Source organism: Paroedura picta, chromosome 11 (genome assembly GCF_049243985.1).
Source record: "Paroedura picta isolate Pp20150507F chromosome 11, Ppicta_v3.0, whole genome shotgun sequence".
In the NCBI taxonomy this organism is placed as follows: domain Eukaryota; kingdom Metazoa; phylum Chordata; class Lepidosauria; order Squamata; family Gekkonidae; genus Paroedura; species Paroedura picta.
In genome coordinates this window covers 45,429,221-45,450,849 of record NC_135379.1, presented here as the reverse complement: position 1 = coordinate 45,450,849, position 21,629 = coordinate 45,429,221, and the positions used below count along the sequence as shown (strand labels likewise).

Genomic DNA, 21,629 nt, shown 5'->3' with positions numbered 1-21,629 from the left:
CTTTCTGCCGCGCCCTCCTCCTCTTCCCTCCCCCTGCCCGGCGCCCCCCTCGCTTGGCCGGCGCGGGGCTCCTCCTCCTCCTCGGCCTCCCTCCTGCCCGCTTCTCCTCCACGTTTGCAGCTCGGGGCCGCCGGGAGCTCGCCCCTTGGCCATGGAGAGGCGGCGGATGGCGGCCGGCCGGAGAAGGAGGCCTCGGCGCTGCTGCTGGCCGCTGCTGGCCGCCTTGCTGGTGAGCTGCGTGGCGTGCCAGGCGCCGCCGGTGCCGGAGCCCGAGTGGGACGGCCAGGACGTGCTGGTGCAGAGCGGCGGCCGGCCCGAGCCTTGCCCGCGCCTCGTGCACGCCGGCGACTTCGTGCGCTACCACTACCACGGCACCTTCCCCGACGGCCGCAAGTTCGATTCCAGGTAGGCGGCAAGGACCGGCTCGATGGCCTCCCGGCGGCCGAAATAGACACGAAAGAGGCGAGGCGGGGCGGGGGGAGCAGCCGCCCTCGCTGATGTCTCGGAAAGGTCTCCGAAGGGACGGGCTCTTGGATGGAGGGGGCAGACCGTGACCTCGGGAGCCATCTGCCCAAGCAGAGATTGCCGGTGCAAAAGCCGGCAGCTCCAACCAAAGCCGCCCTGCAGGCGTTTCTCTGGGCCTTGAGCGAGGCCTGGCATGCCTTTTGGCCCACAGATGTGCACAGGCGCCTCCTCTCCCTCCTCCCCCAGAAGATCTGCCCTAGGGAAAAATGTTGCTTTGTGTGGTGGTGGTGGTGGGGAGGAGTAAACCCGTGGTGCACACCCCATGGACCTGCAATAGTAATGCTAGACCAGTGGTCCTCAACCTTCCTAATGCCATGACCCTTGAACACAGTTCCTGTGTTGTGGCGACCCCCAACCATAAAACCATGCAAGTGTTCTTTCACAGAAATTAAACCGAAACTGACCAATGGCGTGAAGATCCATTGTTCATGATTTATATAAATTGTTCCCCCCCCCCAGGGTTTCTCAGTTCAGTTCACACCCCACCATGCTGATCTTGCTCTTTTCTGCTGCTCCAGACAGACAAACGTTCTATCTCGATTTATCCGGCAAGACTTTTGTGTACATGGCGTCCCCCTGTCCAAGATGCTTGCCCTGCCCCAACCCCTGGCCCCCAGGTTGAGAACCAGGGTGCTAGAAGACTGCTGCGTTGATGTCCTGGCAAGGGATGCACTTTTAGGTGTTTTTGCACAGGTTGTCTTTGGCCCCCTACAATTTTGGGTGCAGTTTTGAGTGCCCCGTTCTTCAAAGGCAGAAAGGACTATAATGCAGGGATGGGTTGATTTCTTGGTCTTCGTGGAACCCGTAATATATGGGCTGGACTGCTTTACCAGCGTGCTTCCAAGAGCCGGCCTATATTTAAGGCAATTATTTTTAACTTGAAAGCCTTTTGTGTCCTTGGCCATGAACTTCAGGGCACACCTCCTGGATGTGCCATTGGACTGATTAAGATCTAGCACTGATAATCTTTTAGTGATCTTCACCCTTCCAGACTGAAGAACGAGCCAGTCTGTTGCTTGCTATTGCAGATCCAAAACACGACTGCTATATGGCATGATAGAATAACCCTGGTATAGAAGTGGAAAGAAAGAAAGGTAAGTCTAGGGGCAGAGGAGACTGTAAATCTCTCTTTAGAAGTCTCACTAATTTTAGCCTGGTGGCTCTCTCTAAATGGGCTGTGTGTGTCAGTGGAGCTCACTTCAAGCTGTGGTTTGCTGGAGCTGTAAGATTTGGATGTTTTTCAGAGAGGGTTGGAAGAACCACCCGTTTAACTAAGCATGTCAAGATTAGTGTATCTTGCCATGGTTGGTTGTAGTTTTCAGTTTTCTCTATTTGGCTAGATTTTTTAAAAAGGATGTTTCTGAGGGTATCACACAGGAGAAAAGTGAGAGGTTCTTTTCAATTAATATCCTTATCCACTGTTCCTCTTTATATATTTGTGAAACAGGCCTGGGGGTGGGGACAGTCCTGCCTGTCCGAGATGGAATAGGGCCAATCAGGGTACGGCCAGCCTCTCTCTCTCCACCTCTCATCCTCCCTCCTTGCCCGCTTGCTGGGGGGGGGGAGATTCCCTTTCCTGTGGCCCGCAAAGGCCTTTTGGGCCCCAGGGAGGCGGCCACGGCACTGTCAGGGGGGGTAAGGTTCACTTCCCTTGGCCCTGCTAAGCGCTCTTGCCACCTTGCTGAGGCAATGAGCGCACTTTGTGGACCCCAGGGAAGCGGCCGCCACACAACCCCCAGAGGGCTGGGGGGGGGGCGCATTTCAAGGTCAGTTTTTATGAACGGGCTTTGCAGCTAGTATCTTCATAATTATGTTGAAGGCCTGGACTGAAGGTGGATTTGCACTCATGTTGGAATGTGGGTGGACTGTAGGCATTGCCATGAATTAGACTAGCAGACATCTCATGTTATTACTGAAGAGCTGAATACTAGGGTCTGAACCAGTTAGGGGAGGGAAGATGTCGGTTTATAAGCCGGTGAGATGAAATGGGTGGAGATAATGCAGAGTTCCAAGCCATCATTCAAGTATTTTGACTATGTCTGCAGTGCCCTCAGGCAAAATTCCAGAAGCCCCGATGCGCACCTTCCAGAGAATTAGATTTGCACCTCATGACACTAGATGAGTAGCTCCTTCCCCCGTCACCATGAATGACATAAAAATCAGTTTGCTTGAATGGTTGCTTATGGTTGTTTGAAAAAGTTCCCGAACGAGCCAAGGTTCATTAAAAAGCAACAACAGAAGCACAGACGCAAACTAAAATTTTAGCACGGTAAAGCAAATGGGGGGAAAGCTACACTGTTGTGGAACCATAAAACATTCCCACCAGACAAAGAGCAGAATTGGACGCAGTTGTTTCAAGTGTGGTCATTTCAAAGGGTGTGATGGCCACGAGCTTAGGTGGCTTTACAAAGGGTCGGATGAATTCAGCAGCAGCTAGCCATAAGAGTGCTGGTGGGATGAGACTAGATTTTTCAGTGAAATACTTGAAGTAAAGATCAAATGAATGACAAGTGACCAGAAAACTCACCTGTTTCCCTCCCCCTCCCTTCCTTTTAGCTATGACAGGGGCTCCACGTTCAATGTGTTTGTGGGGAAGGGGCAGCTCATTGCAGGGATGGACAAGGCTCTGCTTGGCATGTGCGTCAACGAGAGACGATTTGTGAAAATCCCACCCCACCTCGGCTATGGGAGCGAAGGCGTTTGTAAGTATTCTGCAGGGTGTGTGAAGGAAATGGGGAAGACCATTTCAGAGGGTGGCCATGCTTGCCTGCAGGAGGACAGCTGGATTTGAGCCCAGTAGTGCCTAAAGGACCAAAAAACATTTCAGACTGCATGCTTTGACTCTCCCTGAAAATCTTGTTGGTCCCTAAGATGCTACTGTACTGGTGTCTACTGTGGAAATGATGACATTGGTCTGGTCCAGGTTTATGCTGCTCTAAGACTACAACAAATACATTGAATTGAAAAATATAAACAAGGACAATGTCCCTTAATGCAATGGTCCCCAACCTTTTTGCAGTTGAGGACCGCCTCCAGGGTACGTGCCAGTGGACGCAAACACGCATGCGCAGAGCTGCCGCACATGCACGTTTGCACGGCCGGCAGGGCGCCACATATGCGCGATGGCTCTGCGCAAACGCGCATGTGCGGAGCCGCCAGGGCATGTGCGTTTGCGCCCCACCAGCAGGCACAAACGCGCATGTGTGGCAGCTCTGCACATGCCTATTTGTGTCCGCTGGCATGCCGGCGGCCACGCCTGCCTCTTCCCCACTGCTCGTGGCCTGGCAAGCTTCTCGCTGCGGGGGGGAGGGAGAGGCAGGCACGGCTGGTGGCCCGGTACCAAGGCTTTTGCAGACCGCTATCGGGCTGTGGACCGGGAGGTTGACGACCCCCACCTTAATGCATGTATTCAATGCACAAACAGTTTAAAAAGCTATTTAAAACACGTAACCCATTTTTCTGCCCAATTAGTGCCCTCATAATGATATTAGAATCAACTTTAAAAGGAGTACGTGTACATGAAAGCAGCAGTAAAAACAAAAACGGGAAGGGTCAAGTGAATGAATGCCGGACAAAGCAAAAGAATCTTCACCTGCTAGCAGAAAACAGTGATCGAGGGGGATAGAGGTTTCCGTGGGGGGGGGGGAATTCTATGATTTCGATGCCACCACCAAAAATTTCCTTTCTGGAGTTACTGCCCATCTTCCTCCCGACAAGGTCACAAATTAGTTAAATTAATGCTCTGTGAGGGGATGTAAAATGGTATGGTGCAGCCTGATCTCATGAGATCTTGGAAGCTGAGCAGGGTCGGTAATTGGATGGGAGACCACCACGGAAGACTCTACAGAGGAAGTCCCTGGCAAACCACTTCTCCTTTTTCACGTTTCGTGAAAGCCCCTGCTGGGTTCAGTGTAAGTTAGCTTTGACTTTATGCACACAATGCTCTCTGAAGATACTGAATTCTTTTCTGGTTGAATCTTTATCTCTCCACAGCTGGTGTAATTCCTCCAAACTCTGTGCTTCATTTCGATGTGCTTCTGATCGACCTTTGGAATACTGAGGATCAAATTCAGATTGAAACTTATTATAAGCCAAAAAACTGCACCAGGACAATTCAGGTGTCTGATTTTGTACGGTACCATTACAATGGGACATTTCTGGACGGGACACTGTTTGACTCAAGGTATGGTTCAAATGTTTTCTTTTTTCATCAGTTACATGTCTGTGTAATATATATGTTTGACACTATATAAACACACACGCACACAGAGATATATTTATTATATATTTTATTATTAAGAAAGAAGAGTTGGTTCTTATATGCTGCTTTTCTCTACCCAAAGGAGTCTCAGAGCGGCTTACAATCCCCTTCCCTTTCCTCTCCCCATAACAGACACCCTGTGAGGTGGGTGAGGCTGAGAGAGCCCTGATATTACTGCTTGGTCTGAACAGTTTTATCAGTGCCGTGATGAGCCCAAGGTCACCCAGCTGGCTGCATGTAGGGGAGCGCAGATTCAAACCTGACTCGCCAGATTAGAACTCTGCACTCCTAACCACTACACCAAATTTTTCTTCCACCTTATCTCAGCAGACTCAGCAGATATATGCATCCATGCACTCACACATACAAAATTTGGGTATTTAAAAAAAAATTAAAAATATGTTTGAAAGTAGTTTGATGGCAGTAGTTTTAAGACCATGCATGGGACGTCAAGGGGAACTGCCAGTCGCAGGAGATACGTGGATTAGATGGGTGAATAGTTTGGTCCCCACGTCAACCAGCTCCATCCCATTCAAGCCGTGGGAACATCTGCTATTCAAATAAAATGTGAAATCAAACTGAAGTACCGCTGCCTTTGTGTAGCTTTTGTTAAATTGTTTGTGGGTTTTTATCTACATAATGTTGTTTGGAAGAAATAAAATCAGTATTGTAGATTCTGTCTAAGGGTTTCAGTGTTTCCCTCTCTTCCGCCAATTGAACAAAGGAACTGACTCTTAAGTAATTTGTGTTTATTTGCACCATCAGTCACAATAGGATGCGGACGTATGATACCTACGTGGGGATTGGCTGGCTTATCCCAGGCATGGACAAGGGGCTCCTCGGAATGTGTATAGGTGAAAAGCGCATTATCACAGTGCCGCCATTCCTGGCCTATGGAGAAGATGGTGACGGTACGTGCCAGCTCTGTGTATCCCTATCAGCAGCTCTTCAACATGTTAACCACTAGAAGGCACTGTTGTATTAGATAATGTCACAATGTGTTTTGTATAGGAAGCAAACGATAGTCAATGTACTATTTTGCAAAGGAACTTTTGTCTTGAAATCCCGATTGCAAATGGAGAAAGTTTTATTTATTATCTCTTATACATCCATTTGTTTGTCTGACAACATAACCATGTTGCTTTCTCCAGTAACCACTGAGAAGGAAATGCTTTGGACTGGAAACAAGCTGTGATGTTATATCTGAATCTGCGTACAACTAGGGGGAGAGTATTTTTTTTACTGTCCCTTGATAATTGGAGTTTTATATTAAAGTGATGATAAGTTAATGGCCAATGTTACAACCAGATTTCAAGGAGAGGTTGTGTGTATTCAGGGATGTTAAGAGCATGGGTCCCATGTCCAAAAATAATTAATTAAGGAAGTCCCTAGACTTAGAAACAGTAGGAAAGCAGGAACAAAGACAGCAGATGGAATGTGGAGGCCCTCACCCCCTGCTTAGTGATCCATAGATTTGGTCCCTTGGAGTTTTGGTAATATTTCTTCCCTTGGTAGATTATGTAATATTCCCGAATCACCACCTTACATGGCACCGAGCTCTGCTTGGAATTTTTAAAATTACACTGCTAAGTGCCCATGTGCCATGTCAAATGTTGTAGAGTAGAACAAAGAACCAGCTTGGTGTAGTGGTTAAGAGCAGTGGCTTCTAATCTGGCAAGCTGGGTTTTCTTCCCTGCTCCTCCACATGCAGCCACCTGGGTGACCTTGGGCTTGTCACAGCCCCATTAGAGCTGTTCTGACTGAGCAGTAATATCAGGGCTCTCTCAGCCTCATCTACCCCACAAGGTATCTGTTGTGGGGAGAGGAAAGGGAAGGCAATTGTAAACTGCTTTGAGACTCCTGGTAGAGAAAAGCAGCATATAAGTACCAACTCTTCTTCTTTGCAATACTCTGGATGCCTTTTTGCAATAAGATTGACTGAACGCAGGGGTACTTCTGAGAGAACATGCATAGGATTGGGCTATAAGCATAATTAAAAGTCACTCCATTCCTCTTCCTTCTGCTTAAGAATTGGCAAAAAGTCAATATTGACTATTAGTATGGAAGAGATGTGTGGGTCCTGAGCTCTTGTTGCATTGACCTAATTGCTCACTGTCTGCTTCACTTCTAGGTAAAGAAATTCCTGGTCAGGCTTCTCTGGTCTTCGACGTGGCTCTCCTCGACCTTCACAACCCCAAAGACAGCATCACTGTTGAGAAACAGTACGTGCCTGAATCCTGCAAGCGGAAAAGCCAAGTGGGTGACTTCCTCAGATATCATTATAATGGGACACTTCTGGATGGCACACTCTTTGATTCCAGGTGAGTTCCTGAGAACAAAGTTCTTCCTTTCTGTCTTTTCATATGCACTCAGCATGATACTCAGACAGAGCACTTTCCAAAATTGGTGCAGTGATTTCACTTGGTTATCCTTGAAAAGAATTCTCTCCTCCTTTTCCCTCTATTTGTAATCAGAGATTTTTAAAAAGTGTGGAACGTGAGTTATAGAAAGCAGAAAGTGCATAATCAGAGTGGTACAAATATGCACAAGTGCTTGATACCCTTCTCCTTTCTTGAATAATTATTATGATGTAATATGCAAAATGTGGCACTTTCCAATTGCTGAGTTAGTGAGAGGTATAGGAGCAAAAAGCTGAACAGAAAATAGCTTGGACACTGGAAAAAATAATTCCGCACCACCTGTTCTCGCAGGATGTCAAACCTCTTCAAGTACAAACTGGCTTTCCTGTCCAAACTTTTATGTGTTTTGCTTGCCAGTGCTGTTTGGGATCCTGATGGACTCATAGATGCCTTTTCAATGACTTATGTCGGTTGATGCAACAGGCTGCATTATCTGAATGAGCAGGTAAACACGAAGTATACCTGCCCATTAAAGTCTCGTGAACTCATTTTAAAAAATGCCATTCCTCTGAACTCTAGGCCTATGCTGCAAGCAGGAGAGGTTTTCTGACATGCCCTGGAGCTTTGCCACTGCCCTGAATTGTAAAGTAGCACTGTCCATTCAGCTACCTTGTTCTGCAGCATGTGCAGACCAGGCCTCTAGCATTTTTCATTGGTTCATGTATTTACTTAGTTTTGCCCACCCAGGCATTAAAACTCTTGACTGGTGGGGGAGTGGCTATCCTCTCTCCCTCCCCTCCCCCCCCCAAATCTGGCTGGGAGTGTAGGCAGTGGGCGTTTTCGGCCTGCACCAGACTGGTGGGAGGGACGAAGAGGGATCATACTGCCAGGGGCTTTTATAACTCTATTTTATTGTTATTTTATGGAGGTTTTCTTGTGAACCACCATGAGCCAACCAACAAATTAAATAAACAAAACAAATAGAAAGGATTATATCCATCAGAAGGAGTGGTGTCACCTTGTGTAACAGGAGGGCTGTGGAACATAAGTAGTGGCCTTGCAAACCTAGTTGGCTGCATGCAATTTTTGCCCTTCCAGTCCCTTCCTCACAGCTGTCCCCAAGCCTTTCCTGCCCCGCCTGCTTAAACTCTGGGCAAAAAATGAAGCCCCTGTCCTGCAAAGCCCAGGCTAGGCCTAATCTCATTAGATCTCAGAAGCTCAGCAGGGCTGCCTGTGGTCAGTCTCAGGCAAATGCCTGGTGGAGGAGCTCCCTTTTGCAGGCCCTGCAGAATTTTGGGAGTTTGGACAGGGCTCTGGTCTCTTCAGGGAGCTCCTTCCACCAGGTGGGGGCCAGGACAGAAAAAGCTCTGGCCCTCGTTGAGAACCTACATGCTTCTTTGGGGTTGCCATAAGCTGCAATTTGCCACCCGCCCCCTGAAGTATTAAACTAATTGTCACTTTGAATACATATCTGACTTTTTCTTTAAGTGGAAAAAATCCTGGGTTTGATTTGTGCAATGTGTAGAACATTAGATTTGGCTGCTGGAGGCTGTATTTGAAGCCCTTGGCCATGCTTCACGCAACACACCCCTCCCCCCCCATTCCCCCCCACCCAGTGCAGGCAATTCCTGAGGACTGGTGCTTCTTTTGCGACGGAGCAGGGGTAGTTAAGCTGCAGCCCTCCAGATGTCCGTGGACTACAATTCCCATGAGCCCCTGCCAGCATTAGCTGGCAGGGGCTCATGGGAATTGTAGTCCATGGACATCTGGAGAGCCACAGTTTGACTACTCCTGCAATGGAGGAGGCTAGAGAGACAGAAATAGTAGCTTGAACCATTGCGGCAAGTAGCTGCAAGTAACCTGCATTAGCAGTCTTAACAGTTACAGAAGCTTTCACGTCAGCAGTGATTAAAGTTAAAGCAAAGTCTTTTCCTGTAGTTACTCACGGAATCACACCTACGACACCTACATTGGGAAAGGTTATGTCATTGCCGGGATGGATGAAGGCTTGCGCGGCGTATGCATTGGAGAGAAGCGGAGAATAACAATCCCACCTCACCTGGGATATGGAGAAGAGGGAACAGGTGAGTGCGACTTTGAATTCAGCAGGTTTATATTTCAATCCAGCGTGAAGCCAGAGAATGCGCCGTCATCGTTAGTGTAGGACTAGGGCCTGGAAAACTTGGGACTCAGATCCCTACTCAGCTTTGAAGCTAGCTGAGCGACCTTCAGCCTGTCTTATGAACACATTCATTCTCCTCCTTTCAGCGTAACCTGCCTCACAGGTTGTTGAGAAGACAAAATGGGGGGTGGAGGAAGAACTGTATGCACTAGTCTCTGAAGGAAGGAGAGATTAAAACATGGAGATAGATTTCTCGCTGAGATATTCATTAATTTTGATGCAGATTATTGTGGTCAGAATGAAACTGGAATGAAAATGACTGTAGAAAAAAATACAGTGGATAAGTAGGGTTTGTGGATGAGATCTGTGATCAGGACAGACTTGTAATAATCTGTTATCAAATTTTGGAATCGGTGTAATACATCAAGCATGCTAACAGGGAAGGTGTTAGAATATATTTAACTAGGGACCAAGCCCGTTGTACTTGTAAATACAATGGGCGCTAGGTGTGCTTTTGGGGCCGGGGGGGAAGGCTTCCCCCCCCTGGCAATAGTGCGGCCTTTCCCCCGAGCCCAAAAGCGCACCCGCGGCCTCCTCGAAGGCTGGACTGAGGCATTGTACCATTTTGAAGTCCCACCTCCAAAACTCCAGGAATATTTCCAACCCAGAGGTAGCCAACCTCCAGGTGGGGCCTGGAGAGCTCCTGGAATTACAGCTCATCTGCATAGTATAAAGATCAGCCCCCCAGGCAGAAAGGGTTACTTTGGACAGGGTTGTGGTAGAGAAGAAACATTTAAGGCCTCCCACACAGGTTGTTGTTGAATTGAAGCTTACTGCACAGGGTTGTTGTGCAGATGAAACAGGAGACAAAAGAACCTCCGCAACAGCATTTGTCTGCAAAATAACTCTGTGCAGTGGCTTCAAATCTGCAGAGAGTTGCAAAGAAGAAAGACACATGGCTTGGCTGTATCTAACCCCTGACCAGAGCAGTATTTTAAGTGAGAAGAGGCTTTCTGTGGCCTCCCTGTCAGCTGTTTGGCAGAAGGAGAAATACCCCCCTCTCAAAAGAAATGCCCACCCCCATGCCCTGAGGCTCCCCTGCGTTGCTCTCGGAAACACCTCAGTCAGGGGCTGTTCTAGGCTCCTTTGCAGCAGGCCTGAAGGAAGGGGGAGGGAGCGCACTTAACAGCCTCCGGCCAGCTCTGTCAGGGTTCTGAGGCAATGTACAGTTGGACATGACAGTTAGGACAGCCTTGGGGCGAAAAGGGCTGGCACATCCTGTCCAAGCCTCTGTTCTCATCCCCCTTGGCAGCCCTACTGACCTCCTCTCCCTGTGGTGATCAGGAGTAGACTGGCAGCAATGTCTCCAGATTGCCCCTGGCTGGGCTGACTGGATGGAACTCTGGTCTGTCCTGGTGAAGGCCCAATAGGAAGGTGCGAAGCCCCTCCGATTGTCAGTCTGGGGCCAATAGCCCCTGTTTCCTATCCTGGACTCAGCCCATCCCCCTTAGCCTTAGCAAATTATTTATACGGCTCCCTGATAATGTAACTATTCACTTAGCTTGGCATTCTCTTACTTGTTATGTGCTATATACTGGGTTGGATCCAGCCACATTTTTAACTTAATATGACCAAGCTCCCCTCCCCAGCCCACATGGTTTTGCACATGAAAATCCCTTAATTCTCAACATAACCTTTTGGAGCACTAAAAGAAGTTGCGTTCTTCCTTATTAGCATTACAAATACCGTGTATTTTATAGACATATCTATGTATGTAAAGTTTGGTTGAAATTCTTTATGCACATAGTTATTTTAAAAAAAACAGTAGAGAGAGGTTCCCTCACAAGCATCAGTATTTCCTGTAGTTGAGTTAGAAGAAGAGTTGGTTTTTATACCTTGCTTTTCACTGTCCAAAGGAGTCTTAAAGCGGCTTCCAATCACCTTCCCTTCCTCTCCCCACAGCAGACACCCTGTGAGGCAGGTAAGGCTGAGAGAGCCCGAATATTACTGCTCAGTCAGAAGAAGAGTTGGTTCTTATATGCCATTTTTCTCTACCAGGAGTCTCAAAGCGGCTTACATTCACCTTCCCTTTCCTCTCCCCACAGCAGACACCCTGTCAGGGAGGTGAGGCTGAGAGAGCTCTGATATTACTGAAGAAGAGTTGGTTCTTATATGCCACTTTTCTCTCAGAAGGAGTTTCAAAGCAGCTTAAAATCTCCTTCCCTTTCCTCTCCCCACAACAAACACCCTGTGAGGGAGGTGAGGCTGAGAGAGCCCTGATATTACTGCTGGTCAGAACAGCTTTATCAGTGCTGTGGCGAACCCAAGGTCACCCAGCTGGTTGCATGTAGAGGAAGAGTGGGGTATCACATCCAACTCACCAGATTAGAAGATATCAAAGGCACTTACAGTCCTGATGAGTACTTGTGGGTTACTATTCAGCAAATCCCTGAAGTCCCAGGAGATGTTTCTGCTAGTGATAAATATGATGTCTCTGATATGAATGCCCTTGCCAGATTTGTCAAATGGCATTGCTTTGAGGGGGACATATCCGAGGGTGCCCCATTATCTGTTCTGTGTGTGTCTTTGGAGTTGGAGTCTTGAACTGGATGTTGTGGAAACACCACTTTTTTGCCAACAAGTTTGACACTGACATTGATCCCTTTGCAGTCCAGTGCTTAGAGGAATATTTAAGGGACAAAGCTCTGTATCAACGCAGGTATTAAAATGTGAAGTTCCCCATGGAACACGCCCTCTCCCTCTTAACCACCGGCTCTGGAGGCAGGATCATATTATATAATTGTTAGTCCCAATGCAAGATCAGAGACTGAAAGAGCTTCAAAGAGATTTAGCACAACCCCACCCCTAGACAACTAGACACTTTTATACACATTGATTTGTTGGTGTTGCTCACTGGAAGTATGTTCTCTCCTACTATATGGAGAAAATACATTTCTAGGGCACCATAGCAGGCTGGGTAACTTTTACATTTCTCCCTAATGTGTAAAGGTTGTTTTAAATAAACCTTTCATGTTCAAGATCACCTTGATGTGCATGAGATTTGTGTAAATGAAAAAGATTAAATGTCCCCAATATATTGAGCCCATTCCAAATAATTCATTGGGGAATTTTGAAATTCTCCTAGGCAAATCCCAATTATTTGGATAATACACATTGTGAATAGAGGGCTTGTCCTCTCCTGTGAGTGTTTAATTAGTATGAGTAGGGGGGTTGGAGTTCTCTTTCTCATATGATTGTTTATTATTACAGAGAAAATCCCAGGGTCGGCCGTGTTGGTCTTTGACATTCATGTGATCGATTTCCACAACCCTTCAGACTCGGTTGCCATTACTACCCATTACAAACCAAGCAACTGCTCAGTACTGAGCAAAAAAGGCGATTACTTGAAGTACCACTACAATGCCTCACTTCTAGATGGCACTATGTTAGACTCGACGTAAGTATATCGCTTGGCATTCATGGAAGCATGGGGTTTAACGCATCAGACGTGAAATTGAGCTACAGCCTGGGAAACGTGCCATGTAGGTCTTTATGCATGTGGACCAACCTGAATATTTCACAGTGATGATTTTAGTTAAAATAGGTGAGAGAAACAGAAAGATTATAAAAGGGAAAGATAATTCAGATTTAGAGTTTGTGAATTATGGGGTCAGCTACATAGTAAGGGTAGCAGCCTGAATAGCCCAAACTATCCTGAGCTCAGAAACTAAGGAGGCTTGTCCATGGCTTTTCGCTGGATGGGAGATCACCGGGGAAGTCCATGGTTGCTATACTGAGGTAGGCAGTGACAAAACTCTGTAGGATCACGTTAAGTTGGCTGCAACTTTATGGCACTTATATTTGTATGGTCTCAACATGCAGCATGTATATTAGAAGAGGATAATTCCATAAATAAGGAATGTGTGCGTGCAGGAGTAAGTACCATAAAGAAGAAGAAGAAGAGTTGGTCCTTATATGCTGCTTTTCCGTACCCGAAGGAGGCTCAAAGCTGCTTACAGTCGCCTTCCCATTCCTCTCCCCACAACAGACACCCTGTGGGGTGGATGAGGCTGAGAGAGAGCTGATATCACTGCCCGTTCAGAACAGTTTTATTAGTGCCGCGGCGAGCCCAAGGTCACCCAGCTGGCTGCATGTGGGGGAGCGCAGAATCGAACCTGGCATGCCAGATTAGAAGTCTGCACTCCTAACCACTACACCAAACTGGCTCTCAGGTACACAAGGAGGCAGGATGTTGTTACCATTAGCACATCAAAGCCTTAAGCAGAAAAGCCATAGTTCTTTGCTTGATAGCCTACAGTAATCTATAATGGTTATTTTAATACAGTATGTTGTTGATTGTGACTCACTGCTTTCTTTTTTCAGGTTTAGCCTTGGCAAAACCTATAATATAGTTCTAGGATCTGGACAAGTTGTATTAGGAATGGATATGGGCCTCAGAGATATGTGTGTGGGAGAGAAACGGACTGTTATCATCCCACCCCATTTTGGTTATGGAGAGACTGGAGTTGGTAGGTATCTGAAATCACACACGTACAATCAGCCTACCAAAGCTGGGATATTAATGCCAGTTGATAATCGATCTGTTTACATTTAACCTTTCTGTATACTGTGCCATGAGTCACTTGAGCAGTCTTAATTTCTTTAAATATTAATTGATCTGCAGACAGCTCAGACAAGATAACCTCTTAGTTCTTCTCCTCACAACACAGAGAAAGCTGAATAATGTAGATAGCGTAGAAGGAAACTCAGGGCTGTACCATCATTCCAATCTGAACTAGCGAGTCTTAGATTGTAGTATGGGCTTAAAAGCAGTTTAAATTAATTTTAGCCTGAAAGTAATTTGATCAGATGAGAAGAAATGAAAGCAGTTTCTTTCTGAACGCTGAGCACGCTTGACATTAATAAAGCAATAGTGCATTTGACATGAACAGGGAGATACATGAATTAGCAAACTTACCTTTGTTCTATCTACAAATAGCAGAGTAGAGGACAAAATGATATCAAACATCTTTTGGACCCAATAAATTTCATTTTTCATGGATCTCTGTGGATGAAAATAATCAAAATTTCTTGCAGAATTTGCTTATGCTGGAGGTGGGTGAAATTATTTTTTCCTTCTGTACTTCACATTAGCTGGAACTGTGCTGCATTTCAAAGGCTAACTATTGTGTTTTATTTGCTGCACCAGAAGGAGAAGTGCCTGGCAGTGCTGTACTGGTTTTTGACATCGAATTGCTGGAGTTAGTGTCTGGCTTGCCAGAAGGCTACATGTTCGTATGGCATGGTGAAGTCTCTCCTAACCTCTTTGAAGAAATTGACAAGGATAACAATGGAGAAGTTCTCCTAGGAGAGGTAAAGTTTTGGCTGGTAAAGCTGGTTTGTAGAGATTCCCTTGTTTGCAGATTCCAGTTTGTTTACAGGGCGTATAATTTTGCGATTCTTTGTGTGCTTCCAGGTACTACACAGAGATGCGTATCTTGATGGATGCTGGGCCTTACCAGCACTGTCTGGGACGCACTGTGAAATCCTAAATTTACATAGTATAATCTGTTTCGGTTTATCTAGAGTCAAATGGTTTCAAACCCATATTAATTTGACTCTAATCTATAGTATTATTCTTTTAAAATTCCCAGTTCTCCGACTATATCCTTGAACAAGTTAATTCGGGCAAAGGAAAGCTGGCTCCTGGCTTTGATTCTGAAACCATTGTGAAAAATATGTTCAGCAATCAGGACCGGAATGGAGATGGTAAGATTACAGCCGAAGAATTCAAACTGAAAGACCAAGAGTCAAAAGGACATGATGAACTGTAGTTAGAATGCTTGTTTTTTGTGAGCTGAACTGCTGTTAGAGTGCATGTACCACAGAAACGGGTTGAAAGGCATGCACACTTAAACTGAGGATAGTGGGAACAAATGCTCATGTTTCTATATTCGTGATGCAGGTTAAGCAAGGCTATACAATGGAAGCCTTTTTTTCTTATGACATTTATTGTATAACACATGAAAAGTTCTCAAATTGGTTGGTTTCATCAGCTTTTTCAAAAAGACGCACATTTCACTGTACTGATGTGCCTAATATTTGCAGCTCTGTCTCAAGAGATACAATATAGACCTTGATGATGGATTTGTGATACAAAAAGTGCGTGCATTTCCATTCAGGACTCCTTTGAATTTTCATACTAAGAGCACACAGTTCTCCACTGTTACTCAGCATAGACGGTATACTTTAAAGAAGTGAGTCTGTCAGCTCCTGGTCAACACTGACTGCCACCACTAAGCTCATATATCTGGGCTATGGTGATAAAACACAGCCCTGAGTTTTCCTAGTGGTTTTAATTGTAGCTTTGGAAAACCCATTGTCACACTAAATTATGCGGACAAAAATTGTCACACAACTCCTAAATTTTTCCTATCCCAGGTCTTACCTGGGTATTACACAAAAGGTAAAATTTGAAAAGTATTGGAAACAGAAAGCTGTTTCCGGTTGTTTTTTTTTAATTGCAGGAGTGGGAGACTTGTTGGTTGTATATCATGCAGCTATTTCAGTCTACTACTTGGATAAGCAATAATCCTCATATTATTATTATAAAGGACCCTTTAGGAAGATTCACAAGTTCTTAACTATACCCATTAAAGCCATGCTGTAGAGGTGACTAAATATTTAAAATGAGAATCTAAATTAGGGGGGAAAGTGACTCCCTAAAGTTGGAGGCAATGATCAGAAAGTCTCAGTAGCACTAAATAGTTGGACTGAACATACTGGGATGTGGCCTTCAGTTATGTGAATGGTGCTAGTTTTAAACTCAAGCTGTGCTTAATTTTTTCCCACAGTACATACAGTTTTGTAGATTTTTTAAAAAAAACAACACTTTGTAATAGTAAAAATGCCATGAAGATTTCTCAAATGGGATTGATACATGTTGGTATTTTTTATTAAATAAAATATTGACAGACACATTATGTATGACAATTCTTCAGGCATGTGGGGATGAGAAAGGCTTCGCATTATTTTGAAATCCTGGCTTTTAATAACTCTCTCAGCTGATGGTTAGTATTGAAATTGGGTTTAAATCTTGGCCACAGGCACCTTGGGGCAAAAGACTGGGACTGCAGTCAAGCAGTTATGTACTTGGTAGTCCATCTACAGAATGACAGTAAAAGTCTACCTCATGTAATTGGTGAGCCTTAATAAACCAAGGCTTATTGCAATTCATTTAAAAAATGCATTTATTAATATTTAAACTTCCCTAATGCATTGCAGGCTGAATACAGTTAAGTGATCATTAACAGTATTTGAAATACTAATGGCTATTTTGGGATCCCCCCACCTTTACAGGTGAAAGGTAATTTATATTGCTTATAGTCCACTTTTGTTTACTGAGACTCAGTATGGATTTCACAGCATGAGCATTACAATCTCCCAGCTGTTACAGCCATTTTTTTTTAATGGGCAAAACAGTTTGTGGGGGAGATAGTGGATTAGAAAAACTTCCTAAGGCTGAAAAACGACAAGGCCAGTTCATATGTATAACCACAGCATTGCTGTGAGAACCCTGAGGTCTTTCAGGGTTTGAGCTGCCTCCAGAAAAATCATTACAATCTCATGGGGAACCAGTTCCTATAAAATGGCTTGTCTCTCATAATTGATTTTCAAGTGGCAATTATACCATTAGTCAGATATGCACGACCTGAGGACTGGCAAGCCTGTATGGAGGCAGAGGCGTGTTCCTATAGACATTGTACGCTAATGTAACAGCCCTGCTCTTTCCTCTGCAGCTGTGGAAAGGAGCGATTCATCTCTCTGCTCTCTCAACACTATGTTGTGATCTCGCTTGACGATTTTCATAAACTGCTCTTTCCAGTAGGAAAGAATTACAGCTGATTTTGTTATCCATGCTCTGGAATAACTTAAGGAAAGTGTAAGACTCTGCACTATTAAACTACTTTCAGTTTTAAGGAACAGAACAGTAAACTAGGCAGTCAAACACTGCACATTTAGCTATTTGCCATATTTTTTGCATATTTTTCTATTGCATTTCCACACATTCTGAAAGTGACCCTTTATTTATGCACAGGTTAAAACCAAAGGAGCCCTTTAGCACTGATCCATACATCCTATCTTATAATATAATAAATAAAAATGTGCATATTAAAGATGAAGGGTGTTTAACAGAAGCAGAGGAGCTTCTAGATGTCGGTAGATACAGTGTGTTACTTTTCAAAAAAGTGGCATTGGCATGGAAACAGAATGAACATTAATATTCTACGGTAACACAAGCATGTCCATCTGCCTCCTTTGGGAGGAAGGATAAAATCCTGATGAAAAGAGGTTACAGAATCTTCTGCAGGATTGAGTTGGCCACGTCCAAGGAGTCATCCTTCACCAAAACAATATCATAGGAGTCCATGTATTTTTCTAACAGTTCTTCAACCTAATTTTCAGAAAAGAAAAGCCAGATAATGTAGCAACAACTATAATTTGGCAAGATATAACAAAGAATGGCAGAAGCTTTTTTTTACTGCTAATATAATTCTTGCCCAGTCACAAATTTCTAGGCAGATGGAAACTACACTACACGAGCCGCAAGGGAGTGGCGGGCTATAAATCTAATAATAATAATAATAATAATATACAGAACCAGAAAACTTCCAATACACTGACATTTTGGGTTTTGGATTACTTGGCATATTTCAGCAAAAGGTATTTACCGTTAGTTAAAACTTTAATAAATTACTTGTAAATGATCAGGGAAATATTCAGATGCAGTTTAATTTTGTTCTTTATATAAACACTTGATTTTGGTTTAGCAATACACTCTCGTTAATCTTGCTTTTATCAGCTGGTTGAGGTTCCATTACTAACTCTGCATTTTACCATATCCTGCAATTTCTTTTTTTTTTCTTGTAAGCAGCTTTGGGAGACATAGGCAATTAAATCTTAGTCAAGAAGACTATAGCAATTATGGACTTCTGCATATATCAAGGAAATAAAACGGTTTTACAGAGACAGACTTAATACAAGGAGATTAACATATACCATAGTCAAGACTTCTAGCTCTAAGGCAGGGATTATGCTTTTGTTGATGAATCAGAAATTAATATAAAATGTATGAAGCCCTAACACACAAGGATTTAAAGTACTGTTCAGTGCTTTATGACATTGCACACGTTAAGCTTGCCAATAAAATGCTAACTTACTTTATCATTAAGATACCCAATCTTGAGAATATGCTCAACATTAGCCACTCCATCTGCCATAGTTAAATCTCCCTGGGAGTCTCCAAGCAGTATGATGTTGCTATTTTCTTTTAGCTGTTTAAAGTACTCCGTGTTCTTCAAGGCACCGTCATGTTTATTGTAAACATGGATCACTTCTCCTTTAAATCCTTTCAGTACTCCCTATTAAATATGACAAAAAGTAAATTCCAAGGTTGCACAAGCATATTTGCATGTCACTTCAAAGAAGACACTCTTAACAGTATACTTCAATCATATGCAGTTTATCACATAAAGAAAAATGTTTTTTTTTAAATGAGAAAGAACTTTTCATTACTTTTCTGGGAACCTTTCTTTTCTTTTAGCTAACCTGATCTAACAGACTGAATTATTTTATGATGGCATCCCCATATTTTGCTACATAACCCATTTATATAATAGAGTGGTACAATGAACTAACATTTGCCATCAGACACTTTTATACTTACATTCTCATCAAAATCCATGAAATTGGAAACTACTTTGATGTTGGGATGGTAGACACCGGCCTGATGGATGACCTCTTCTAAGATGTCGCCAATTCCAGCAGAAAATACGAACACTGGAATATTGTGCTCATGAAGCTTATCAAAGAAGTTCTCATACCCTTCTCTGTGAAGCAGGATAAATAAACAATGTAAGCCAAACCACATTACAGCTCTTTAATGCTATACTACATTTAACCCCACCGATATTTACAAATATGTAAGTTGATAGTACACGCCTCTTTAATTAGCGCTTTTTAGTCCATGACTTCAGTATTTCAAAAGATCAAAAATCTGCAGTCCATACCCATGAATGTGTGTTTTTAAGAAGTATTATTCAGCTCCTGTTCTCCATAGCCTTATCTCTATAAGTTAAAACCATTTGGCCTCAGATAGTCACTGCACCTTGGCCCAGCCTCCCTTCCTTGCCTTCTAAGCCTCCCTGTGGCGGACTGCCAAAGCTTTCCTGTTGCTGAGGCCACCCTGACTGCTCTTTCTGCCCCTGGCCCCACCTAGGTAAATCTTGTTGCAGGGCCCAGGTGTGTGTTCTGTTGGGTGGGTTTCTGCCATATGCACCTTGGGGACAAGTAAAATGGGAAATATCCATGTAAATATGTTGGTTAAGTACTGGAAGCCAGCCTGTCAGAACTGCAGTTTTCTGGGTAGAGAAGAGGCCCTGCACCCTGAACTAAATGATCTGGCATTCTGCTGTTTAGTACACATCCTTAGTAATTAAACTAGTAGCCTGGAGAAATTTCTGTGGAAATACTGTTTTAGACATATCTCCAACTGTCCTAAAGATATTTTTCGTAAATAGGAATAAAACTTTAAAATATTTATCTTTTATGGTTAAAGATTTAATTAAATTGGTTAATAATTTTAATTATCTTCGAGTGATGAATAAGGCTGGGAAGGAAAAATCTTATTGATGTAACTTGGACCTTAGAAAGCTGCTTAAATTCTTCATCAGGGTAATTTTTTCAAACTGCAATCTGCTTTGGAGATTACAATATAGATGAAAAGCTCCTTTAACTTTAAATCACTGGAACTCAACCCTAGGTACTGTACAGGGTTTTTGGGGAAAATTTAATGATCACTGAATATTGTGGCAAAACATTCTATCCCCGGTTTTGGAAAAAATGGGGAAAGATTATTTTACCACAAGACTCAATGATAATGGAAAGACTATTCTACCACACGACTCAATTATCATAACAGCACCAGCAGTTAAATGGGTAATAACAATATCGAGACTGAATTTTTATGGAAAGGTAAATCACAATATGGATAAACATTCCCAAATCAATTTCTTCTTAGTTATAGTTATTTGAAATTCTCACATTAAAACATCACCTTAATTTTTTTTTAAATCTTTTGTTACCTCTATGATCCATTAAATGTTTCATTTGGCAGAAAGGGTACATAACTATGTTATCCATCTCTCCCATGTAAGTTCTTGAAATATAGGAGTCACAGGATGAACACAAGGCCCAACCCCATGGAAGCAATATTTTCCCACATCAATAGCATAACTAGTCTTTAGCGGAAAACATATTTAGCACAGCTGTTCATTCCTGAAAGTGCCAGAAAACCTTTTTCCCTTGAAGTACTACAGTACTCATGAAGCCACAAAGAAACAACTAGAAAGAAGCTTCCTTACTTCAGCATTACATCTGACTCCCTCACGATCTCTGCCAGCTTGTCCTTTTGCAATGCTTGCTCTATAAGCAAAGCATGTGATTTACTGTACCTAAAATAAAAAATGAAAATAAAAGTTTTCTATTTTATGTCCAAGCACGTATGCTGAAAATTCATTGTCACACAGATAAGAAAACATTAAAACAAATATCTGATTTGTGTCTGGTTTTTGGAGAACTGTGATGAATGCTTTACGGGTGGGAGGTGAATTCGTAATAATCACAAGAAGCATTTCAATATATCAGACAGAACCAGTTCTCATATATCATATGTATATTACTTATGTATATTTCTTACAGTGAAATCGGGATCATAAGAGTACAGGTTATATATAACACGATCCCTGTTCCATTGTCTGAAGAAGTGTGCATGCACACGAAAGCTCATGCCTTGAAAAATCTTCGTTGGTCTTAAAGATACCTTTGGACTCAAATTTTTTTGTCCTACTTGAGACCAACATGGCTATCTACATTGATTGCTTTTGGGCCAGTCATATTTCAGTCTAGCCTACCTCATAGTGTTGTGAGGATAAAAAGGAAGAGAATAATATAAGCCGCTTTGGTCTCCACTGTGGAGTAAGATGGAATATAAAGGAAGTAAATAATATAGTTGAAGATGGGAGGCCAATAAAAGGTAGGCTGGTGAATAGCTGAGAAGGGGAAAGGATGTGGAAATTGTTGGGAAAAGAGAATAGTGTGGGGAGAGGGATAAAGTAGAAAATAAGGTGTGTCTCCACAAGGCCTTGAGGGCCCCCCTACCATGAAAGTGTGCCTGACCCAGTGACCAGCACCAGATTACTGGGCCGTTGTTTTCCTAAACAGGTTGCTGGCGGGAGGGAAAGCCGTGCAGAACGGTAGATAAATGTAGTCTGTTTTTTGTGGGGAGGAGAGAAGAAAGCAG

At 43.6% G+C, this 21,629-nt stretch overlaps 2 protein-coding genes across 7 annotated transcripts in view; one reads left to right on the top strand and one right to left on the bottom strand.

Annotated features, from left to right (window-relative positions):
- Positions 1 to 10: 10 nt before the first annotated feature.
- On the top strand, positions 11 to 16,246 carry FKBP9 (FKBP prolyl isomerase 9). The gene is made up of 10 exons (XM_077302589.1): positions 11 to 405; positions 3,082 to 3,227; positions 4,519 to 4,708; positions 5,552 to 5,697; positions 6,918 to 7,107; positions 9,085 to 9,230; positions 12,539 to 12,725; positions 13,652 to 13,797; positions 14,478 to 14,641; positions 14,923 to 16,246. The coding sequence occupies exons 1-10, from the start codon at positions 152 to 154 to the stop codon at positions 15,100 to 15,102; spliced, it is 1,749 nt and encodes a 582-aa protein (XP_077158704.1). The 5' UTR covers positions 11 to 151; the 3' UTR covers positions 15,103 to 16,246.
- Positions 16,197 to 21,629, bottom strand: part of NT5C3A (5'-nucleotidase, cytosolic IIIA) — a 25,628-nt gene continuing 20,195 nt past the window's right edge. For all 6 annotated transcript variants that reach the window (XM_077302590.1, XM_077302594.1, XM_077302595.1 and 3 more), the window contains 4 exons: positions 20,692 to 20,781; positions 18,996 to 19,158; positions 18,490 to 18,690; positions 16,197 to 17,723 (listed from right to left, as the gene is read on the bottom strand). In XM_077302590.1, coding sequence (XP_077158705.1) covers positions 17,622 to 17,723; positions 18,490 to 18,690; positions 18,996 to 19,158; positions 20,692 to 20,781 — 556 coding nt within the window. In that variant the 3' untranslated portion in view covers positions 16,197 to 17,621. The remainder of the gene's footprint in view (positions 17,724 to 18,489; positions 18,691 to 18,995; positions 19,159 to 20,691; positions 20,782 to 21,629) is intronic.